The sequence below is a fragment of the Gossypium hirsutum genome, chromosome D06 (assembly GCF_007990345.1).
Source record: "Gossypium hirsutum isolate 1008001.06 chromosome D06, Gossypium_hirsutum_v2.1, whole genome shotgun sequence".
NCBI lineage: Eukaryota > Viridiplantae > Streptophyta > Magnoliopsida > Malvales > Malvaceae > Gossypium > Gossypium hirsutum.
The window spans coordinates 21,245,320-21,255,615 of NC_053442.1; the positions used below are offsets into that span (position 1 = coordinate 21,245,320).

General features: G+C 33.7%; 1 protein-coding gene across 1 annotated transcript; it reads left to right on the forward strand.

Annotated features, from left to right (window-relative positions):
- The first annotated feature begins 333 nt into the window (after positions 1-333).
- Positions 334-6,278, forward strand: LOC107901545 (ER membrane protein complex subunit 1). Its single transcript, XM_016827601.2, has 12 exons — positions 334-654; positions 761-888; positions 977-1,039; positions 1,242-1,363; positions 1,756-1,871; positions 1,969-2,776; positions 3,151-3,882; positions 4,299-4,520; positions 4,602-4,697; positions 4,790-4,984; positions 5,151-5,264; positions 5,848-6,278. Exons 1-12 carry the CDS (start codon positions 557-559, stop codon positions 6,106-6,108), a joined length of 2,955 nt encoding a protein of 984 aa, XP_016683090.2. The 5' UTR covers positions 334-556; the 3' UTR covers positions 6,109-6,278.
- The last annotated feature ends 4,018 nt before the right edge of the window (positions 6,279-10,296 follow it).

A 10,296-nucleotide genomic window follows, 5' to 3' on the forward strand; every position in this document is an offset into this window, starting at 1 on the left:
GGGCCCTCAAAAAGTTTAAGTACCAACTTAAGAAAAAATGTCAAGTTTATGTACCAAATTAAGAAAAAGTGTCAACTTCAAGTATCAAATGTTATATTAAGCCTTGTTTTTAAAAGTTCTATTGAATTTTTTAAATATTTTTTAAAATTTTTATGAATTAAACATGGACCACCACGTTAATTGTCATTTTGGTACCATTAAAATTTAATAATCTTCACATTAAAAAATTAATATTATTTCTTACTGATGAAAAAATAACACAAATAGCACATAAAAAAAAGTGTCCATCAGCTACCAAATTATATATGAAGTCAAAATTTAATAAAGTAAAATAGAAGATTAAATTATCAATTTTTGTAAAATAGAGGGGTTAAAAGAAAAGGAATTAAACCTTATAAAAATAAGCCGGCTACATGTAACTAAAACGGAAGTAGAGAAGCCATAGTTAGACCTTGCAAACTCCTCCCCCTTTCGACTTTCCCAGATCTGTTTCTCTTTCACTCTCTAGGGAGACGGATACAGCTTTTTTTTTCTTCAATCCTCATAGCAATTAGCTATGGCGATTAGGTCTTTTTTTCTCTTTATTTTATTCTTCTCCTCTTCTCTAAGTCCGGTCTTTTCTCTTTATGAAGATCAAGTAGGTCTCATGGATTGGTAAGTTCTAATTCAAACTTTACTTCGTTGAATTCGATTCAAATTTAGCTTGGATTCTTTATATTTATATCTAATTTTTGTTTTTAATTAAATTGTTTAATCTTAGGCATCAACAATACATCGGCAAAGTGAAGCAAGCAGTGTTCTCCTCTCAAAGAGCTGGTCGAAAACGAGTTGTAGTTTCCACCGAAGAGAATGTTATTGCTTCACTTGATCTCCGCCACGGCGAGATTTGTAAGTCAAATCCGATTCGATTACTGATGGTTGAAGTTTATTTAGCTTATAATTCTTTTTGTCATGATGGTTTGTTTGTTTTATGTAGTTTGGAGACATTTGCTTGGGGCTGATGATGTTATTGATGGAATTGATATCGGTCTTGGCAAATGTAAGTGTTTGCATGTCCATATTTCGTTCAGAGAAGAATCTTAAGTGGCCTTTTTTTATTTGAATTTGTTTTTATTGTTATCTTATTTGTATTTATTGTTTGGTTCATTTTTCAACTTGTTTTTAAGTGTTGGTTTCTGTTTCTGGTCTGACTTCAGTGCTTGTTTAGCTGATTAAGTTTTGAATAAATTTCGTTCTTGCAGATGTCATTACCCTTTCATCGGGAGGAAGTATTCTAAGATCATGGAACCTTCCTGATGGGCAGATGGTGTGGGAATCTTCACTTCAGGGTCCAAAGCACTCAAAATCATTCTTATTAGTGCCGGTTAGTATTAGAATTTTCTTTAGTCAGATTCTTCCAGTTAACATCTATTTTGTTACTATTCTTAGACAGTCTGTTTTTAGTGGAATATGGCCGCTGAAAATTTGTACCAAGCCATTCTATATTAGATTCTCCTTCATACAATCAAGATTATTCTTGCTGAATTTTCATCTAAAAGATTCTTAATTGTCTTTACAATATCCAATAGAACGAGGCTAGTTTATGTACAGAACGATGCTTTGTTGAACATTTCTTGTGGTTGTAACTTTTATTGTCCATTAGAACTTGACGTCCTGCCATTTTTCCACCCTTTGTTTAATTTGTTGATTGAAATTATATTATTCATTCTATGATCCTAAAAGCCTATGAGGATTGACTATGTTTATACTGTGCAGACAAACTTGAAATTTGATAAGGATAATGTACTCGTCGTTTTTAGTAATGGCCGTCTCCATGCTATATCTTGTATAGATGGTGAGGTTCTTTGGAAGAAGGATTTTGAAGCAGAAAGGTTAGTTCAATTTGAAAGTATTATATTTCAACTAAGTCCCCTTCCCCTTTGTAAACAATGGTATTATTGATGTATTGCGTTGCCATGCTACTTGCAGCTTTGAGGTTCAGCAGGTAATTCAGCCTCCCGGCAGTGATTTGATATATGTTGTAGGATTTGCTGCTTCGTACCAGTTTGAGATGTACCAAATCAATGCTAAGAATGGAGAGTTGTTGAAGCATGAAAGTGCATCCTTTTCTAGTGGGTTTTCGGGAGAAGTTTCACTAGTTTCCACTGAGACAGTTGTGGCTCTTGATTCCACAGGGTCAATTTTGCTAACAATAAGTTTTCAAGATGGAAAAATTAGTTCTCAACAGACACCCATTTCAAATCTTGTCGAGGATTCTTTAGGACCGGCAGTAATAATACCTTCATCAGTCTCAGGAATATTTGCAATTAAGACAGATGCAGTTACTGTATTTATTAGAGTGATAGGTGAAGGCAAGTTAGAAGTCGTGGAAAAAACGACTCATGAAATAGCTGTTAGTGATGCTCTCTCAATCTCCGAGGATCAACAAGCATTTGCATTGATTCAGCATGCAAGCAGTGAGATTCATCTCACAGTGAAACTTGCACATGATTGGGATGGTAATTTGCTTAAAGAAAGCGTTAAGATGGATTGGCAAAGAGGGCTTGTCCACAAGGTTTTCATAAATAATTATATCCGAACTGATAGGTCTTATGGATTTCGGGTGTTGATTGTGATGGAAGATCATTCATTGTTGTTATTACAACAAGGTGAGATTGTCTGGAGCAGGGAAGATGGTCTGGCATCAATAATTGATGTAACAACTTCAGAACTTCCCGTGGAAAGGAATGGTGTATCTGTTGCAAAAGTGGAGCACAACCTCTTTGAATGGCTTAAGGTATGGTATGGCTATGAACATTTTAAGATTTAGACTATTATTTTGTTCTCATTGAAACACATTTGTTTATATTTTAACTGATGATTAATTATTGGTTATGTTTTGGATACATGTTGAATTATCATATGCATGAAGTTGTAATGTGGTTCTAAAATTAGAAAGACTATGGAGATATATATTTATCTGAGCATACATTTTTTTTGGTATTCATCTGAGCATTTGCTAAATGGTTTTTCACTATTTGGATAAGATGTTTAGTTTTAGAAATAAGAACTTCCAACCATCAAAGCTTCTATAACTTTAACCACTATTTGAAAATGGACTTGAAGATGCATTTTGATGATATGGTTTCTAAATGTGCTCCTTTTCTTAAGGGACATATGTTGAAGCTGAAGGGAACACTAATGCTTGCAAGCCCTGAGGATATGGCAGCCATACAAAGTATGAGACTAAAAAGTTCTGAAAAGAGCAAAATGACCCGAGACCACAATGGCTTCCGGAAGTTGCTCATAGTACTAACAAGGGCAGGGAAACTTTTTGCGTTGCATACTGGAGATGGACGCATTGTCTGGTCTCACTTGCTACGGTCTCTACACAAATCAGAGGCGTGTCAATCTCCAATAGGATTAAACTTGTATCAGTGGCAGGTTCCTCATCATCATGCTATGGATGAAAATCCATCTGTGCTTGTAGTTAGCAGGTGTGGTCCAAGTTCAGATACACCAGGTGTACTTTCTTTTGTTGACACTTACACGGGAAAGGAGCTTAGTTCTTTAAGTCTCGATCATGCTGTTGTACAAGTTATTCCACTTCCATATACAGATTCAACAGAACAGCGACTGCATCTGCTGATCAATGCTGATAAACATGCACATCTATACCCTAAAACTTCTGAGGCTCTTAGCATCTTCAAACGTGAATTTTTGAACATATACTGGTATTCAGTGGAGGATCAAAATGGCATCATCAAGGGGCATGCTTTGAAGTGCAAGTGCACTGGCGAAGTGGCTGATGAATTCTGCTTTGACACAAGGGATTTATGGTCAGTTGTATTCCCCTCGGAATCAGAAAAGATTGTTGCAACTGTCACTAGAAAATTGAATGAGGTAAAGCATTTCTCCCTCCCCCATGTTTTTTCCCAGTGACTTCTTCTTCTTTTTTTTTGTCAACTTGCATGGTGATCTTACAAGTTTTCAGGACTCAGTCGCACTGTATAGCATTATCGCATGAAATGACTGCTCTCTTAAGTTTTTGGTTTTGCACTTCTCAACTGAAGACTTTTGACCATTGCATGACTTGCTACTTCATTCTCCTTTTGCTGTTGACTTCTTAAAACAAATTGTGTATGAGTTTGTTGTGCTTTAATGCAATTGCTAGTGGATGTTTTGGAAGATAGGTAAATTTGGTTAATTGACTTAATTCCTAATTGCATCCATTCTTTTGTATTTGGAATGTTTATTGGTGCATTGTTGGGAATGCTGCATGCATAAAACATACTGAAATGATTTCTTGAGTTTTCCAGGTGGTACATACTCAAGCGAAGGTTGTAGCAGACCAGGATGTCATGTATAAATATATATCAAGGAATCTACTTTTCGTGGCAACTGTTGCACCCAAAGGCAGTGGTGAAATTGGATCTGTTACACCGGAAGAATCATGGTTGGTTGCATATCTTATTGACACTGTAACAGGTCGTATATTGCACCGGGTTACTCATCATGGTTCGCAGGGCCCTGTTCATGCTGTAAGATACTTATTCTCTCATATTGGTGTCATAAAATGCTATGAAAGGGATGCAATTGAAAAGGCTTTTTGTTTCTCATAGGTTTTTAGTGAGAACTGGGTTGTCTACCACTACTTCAATCTTAGAGCGCACAGATATGAGATGTCCGTCATTGAAATTTATGACCAGTCTCGGGCTGTAAGTGGTGGAACTTGAATTCTTTATGCTGAGTTGCTTTTATCTTTACTTCAATTAAACTAATCTTTTTCCAACTAAAATACCATCCGCAGGACAACAAAGACGTTTGGAAGCTTGTTCTTGGAAAGCACAACCTTACTTCACCAATTTCTTTATTTTCTCGACCTGAGGTCATAACAAAATCACAGTCCTACTTTTTTACTCATTCTTTGAAAGCTATAGCTGTGACATCTACGGCAAAGGGTATAACTTCCAAGCAGCTTCTCCTTGGTACAATTGGTGATCAGGTAAATTAAAATTTTCCAGAAGAACTAAATCATGGAGTTATCTGTACCGCTTCATTACGAGTTATTCGTGTTTTCTTTTAAGGAGTTAAATTTTATTGTCTTTACTATGAATGTTAGAGTTGAACGATACTTCTGCCTGCATCATGATTGTAATCCTGTTTTACAGGTTTTGGCACTTGATAAGCGTTTCCTAGATCCTCGTCGAACAGTTAATCCTACACAAGCAGAAAAGGAAGAAGGGATTATACCACTAACAGATTCATTACCCATCATTCCTCAGGTTAGTTTCCTCCCTGACCGTCCATTTTTTATTTAATATATATTTGTATATACACACTCGCAAATACATTGAGAAATGCCGCCTTGAGAGGCACGGTTAGTATGCATGCAACCAAGCAAAACTGAAAACAAAAAAATTGGGAAGATGGAATATCAGAGGAGGAGAAAAGTAGAGGAAAAGAAATTCTATTGGCGTGCTTGGTATGAAATATGAAAAAATGGAAAGAAAAAGTAATTTACTAATTTTCTTTCCATACATTGCTTGGTAAAGTTGAAAAATGAGGGGAAAGAAAATGAAAAATTAAAAAAATTGTCATCTTTTCTCTCATTAAAAATAAATAAATCACTTCACTCAATGAAGCAGAGGATAAGTGATCGGGTAAAAACAAAAGGATACAGTCACGATCATATTATGATCAAGTAGCATAAGTAATGGATGTCCATGAATTGTGTATTATAAGAGTGCCACCTATGACCATTTTATGAATGGAGTTAAAACATAAGCATATATTATTTTATAACTCTTTCTCCCTCGCTCTCTGTAATTATAGAATAAGTGATGGCTGTTCATGAATTGTTTCCAGTCCTACGTTACACATGCGCTGAGAGTGGAAGGTCTTCGAGGTATAATAACAGTGCCAGCCAAGCTGGAATCGACAACCCTCGTCTTTGCACATGGAGTTGACCTCTTTTTCACGCAGCTTGCACCTTCAAGGACATATGATTCACTCACGGAAGATTTTAGTTATGCCTTGCTACTCATTACAATCGTGGCACTCGTAGCAGCCATCTTCGTAACGTGGAGGTTGTCCGAGAGGAAAGAACTGCAAGAGAAATGGAGGTAAAGTAAGTTTCTGCTCAATACATTTGTGTATTAACACATTTGCTTAGATGACACACACCCTTAATTATTTATTTGAATTAGATTAGAAGGGGTCTCCTTCTGACTTGTAATTCTTCCAAGTTTTGTAGCATTCCATCTTTAATGTCTATTTTCATTGCTCTGTTTTAACAATTTAGTTTCTTATGATTAAAATTCTCTCTTTGATTTTTGTTGGGTTAAAATTTTGGGGTGGGGGCAAAGCTAAAAGTTGGATTAGTCATTTTTGGGAGGGACAAAAAATGAAATTTTCTTTTAAATAAAAGGGCTAAAAGGGATTAATTTGGATTATTAAATTTTAGGATGAGCTAAAAGTGGGAATTGGAATAGTCCATCAAGAGAGCTGAGGTATTACCTGTCTTTCGGCTTTGCCTGTTATTATCACATGCATTGACAGTGGTATGTTTTAATTTCAAAAACGGGATTAAATAATTATCATGTATCTTTAAGATATATATATTAAAATAAAGGGGTAAATGTGTTTAAATAAAATGAGAGTATTTTAAAAATATGACATGACTATAATTAAATTCAATAACTTAATTTAAATCAAGATTATAAAAGAGTAAGTAGAAAACATTAGAATTTGCAAATATTTACATTGCCATGGAGGCATTCGAAGTTCAAGCCTCCTGCTTCCGTTTCGCTGCACCTTCTATATCAGAAACACTGTAAAATCAGACGTGCCAAACCAGTTTTGGCACACTATGAAGAGTACGAGTTCGAAGAAACATTGTTTTGTGATAGGCAGTTTCTATTCTGTCTTTGCGAGCCAGAGCACTTTTTCTTCTCTATTTCTCTGTGACAATTGATGGCAGAAAATTGGACTCTATTCAGTGGCCTCTCTCCACATTCAGGAAAAGGTTTAAAGCCAGTTCCAGTTGGCTCATATTGTACTGGTTCTTTTCCATATTACACAGAAAATCAATAGACTTATCACCTCTTACAATTTTGCCAATTCTTCCATTTTTAGCATGAGGTTTTGGTTTTTGAATGGTCTCGTCTCTTAGTATCCATATACTTGATAGAAATACTGGTTGTCCTTGGATTACATCATCATACATCAAGAAATATATAGGGAATAAAACCTAAGCAATGATCTGAATTTCTGTTTACATCAATTGCTATTTATATAGCTCTCAGTTAAGCTGAACTCTCGAGTAACTGCTACTAACAACCTATTAGTTATCTTTACCAGAATTTACCAAACTCTTGGCATTTTAGCACGTGATTCATATAGGCTAATGTTCTGCTTCTTCCTTTTACTTTCTTGAATTTTATTCCTTCTAGTCTTCACCATACTTTCTTCTTCTTCCTTTTGCTTCTTTTATGCTGTAAAAAAATACTGACTTCTTCTTTTATCATTCATCATACATTCTTTATTCTATCATTCACTTACTTTTCTATTCTTCTTTTGTATTTTTTTTTATTGCAATCTAGGCTGTTAGGCTACTTCGATTTCAACAAATGTGAACAAAGCTCGTTTGAGCTTGCAAAAAAAAAAAAAGGAGAATTTCCGGAAGCAAGGCTGTTAAGCTACTTGCTTTCCGTAGATTCATATACTAAGCTCGCTAGAGCTTACATGATGAAAAAAAAATCTGGTACAACAAGCTAGGCTGTTAAGCTTTAACTCACTTCCAATTGTTGTTCAACATGGCTTCAGCAATGAAACTTGGGTCTCTATCGATTAACTTTGTAAGAAAATCGGTTTCAAGATTCCTTCCTCGACTTCCATGACTGTTGGAGGAGAAGGCAAATTTATAGTCATCACCACATGGTACTTTGAAAACATCATAAGCTTGTTGGATTACAATCCTCAATCATGGACATATATATGATATAATATATAATGGATACAAAATTAAGTAACCAATTATGTTATAAGTGTCATAGGTATTAAAATGTCATAGAAATAATATGTAGACACCATAAGTTGTATTTATAATTTGTTAAGGGGTCAAATTATAAATTCTCAAAACTAATTTAATAATTCGTTATTTAAAAAGGGGTAATGGTCCCCAAGAAATAGTATATATGTCATATTTCTTTTTCATCCCATCAGAGAGTTATACTAAGAGAAAATTTATTTTCTAGGAAGATCAAAACCTTTTGGGTAATCTCCAACAATGAATTCAGGTATACTTCCGCATATGATATTATTCTTAATGATCTCACATGATACATCCTGATTTGTTAAGTTTTATATCAAATCTTGTTTTTCGATTCTAACAAAGCTGCCATATTATGTGAAGCATTGGATCACTTGGTGGAGAGTGTAAGTTATGGTGTAACGCCTCTCACCTGTCTCGATGATCAGTACGAACGAGAGGCGCTAACGAGACATTTTCGGAGCAAAATCAATATTTTATTTAAGAAAATACATAATAAAATATTTTTATAAAATCATAGAAAATGGATAACTAAATTATTAAGTTTCAAAATCTTGTTAAAATCATTTAAGATTAATTTTTGGGTGTTTATAAGTGCCTAGGACCAAATTCGGGCACTGAATTTTTGCTCTAATCAGGCAAGTGACCCCAATAAGTAGAGGGGGTGTGGTACCAAGGGCCACAGGTACCAAATCCCAATCCTGATATTGTTCAGGCATTCTGCTAATTGATGTGCAGTACCCCAAACTCCCATTTTTAACCCCAAACTTCACTATATTACAAACCAAGCTTTAATAACTTTAAAAAAATATATATTTTAATAGTCCAAAACAACTTTTGAAGCACCTCCAAATTAGATTTTTATAAAACATATTCACAAAATAATTATATAACATCTTTATTTATGAAATATAATTAAAATCAACCAAAATACGTCAAAACATTCAAGATGTTAATTTAGCTTATTAAATTTATATAAAACCATTCAACAACCAAATTAAAGCATGGAAATCTAATCATGCATGCCTTCAATTCAAAGTTATAATAATTGGCTGAAGGCACCCAAAATAAACAAAGTATAATTAATCTTTAGTACCATTACAACTTACAGCGATATGAAACAAAGATATATGCAACTTAAAATGACTTCTTTAGTACATGTCACTAGGCATCAATTGCAATAAAATGTTTCATATTCTTCAAGGATGACAATAGCGTATGCTTGTGATCCTCAAAAAGCACCAAATTTTAGTTCAAAAGACCTACACATAAAGCTTACTAAGATAATATAGAAATACTTGTATACCTACCTTTAGAATTGTGGTTCAGACTAAATATAAGGTTTAATAAAACATTTAGAAGTAGTGTAAATGGAAACTACATAATAATTTAGAAAAATAGGGAGCAATTTATTTCCACAAGAAACACATAAATATTTGCATCAAATAGATCAAGTAACCTCTTTTATCATGTCAAGTCAAGTTATTCTCAAAATTAAAATTTGTTGACTTTAGCACTTAGCATGCTTAGAAAAATAAAGAAGGATTATTAGGAATAAATTGTCTAGAATGACAATAGGAGCGCTGAAGGGTTGGTGTTCGAAGACCAAATCAGGATCACACCATAGTGCTAGGAACAGGAGCACCAAAGTGCAAGTAACAGAAGTACCAAAGTACAAATCAAGAGTCCCCATTGGTATGCTAATCATATCCTAACTATTTACCTGAGTTACTAGCGCTAATAAATGAGTTTAACTTAGCAGCATTTAATAAAAGTTATAAATAGATGAAATATTCTTTAAAAAACTAATTACTCAGTTGGTGTTACTCTCAACTAAATCCCAATTTGATTGTGAGATTACTTCAAAACTTACCTTTTTTTTCTTTTTAAGAAAAAAAAATTATTTCTAGGGTATTTATTTTTTTAGAAAGGAAAAAAATTATTTCTAAGGTATTTATATTTTCTTCATTTTGATAAATTATTTAAAAGGTATTTATATGTTTTTACATTTTGATAAATATCTTTTAGATAAGAAAAAATGTTATATAGAGGGTATTTATATTATTTTCACATTTTGATAAATTATTTAAAGGGTATTTTTTTTACATTTTGATAAATTTAGGAATATTTATGTCATAGTGAAGAGGAAAATCATGAGATTTGAATCAAAGTTATTATAGTTTTCACTCTTTCAACGTTATATTTTGTATTATATTAACTTTTTATAACATAAATTTTCAAATTTTATGATAATTTAGTACATA

Bases quoted from the DNA above. Each gene is read 5' to 3' on its own strand.
- LOC107901545 (XM_016827601.2), top strand. From the start codon at position 557: ATGGCGATTAGGTCTTTTTTTCTCTTTATTTTATTCTTCTCCTCTTCT. The intron at 655-760 runs GTAAGTTCTAAT...GTTTAATCTTAG, and splicing joins CAAGTAGGTCTCATGGATTG to GCATCAACAATACATCGGCA. The intron at 4,521-4,601 runs GTAAGATACTTA...TGTTTCTCATAG, and splicing joins CGCAGGGCCCTGTTCATGCT to GTTTTTAGTGAGAACTGGGT.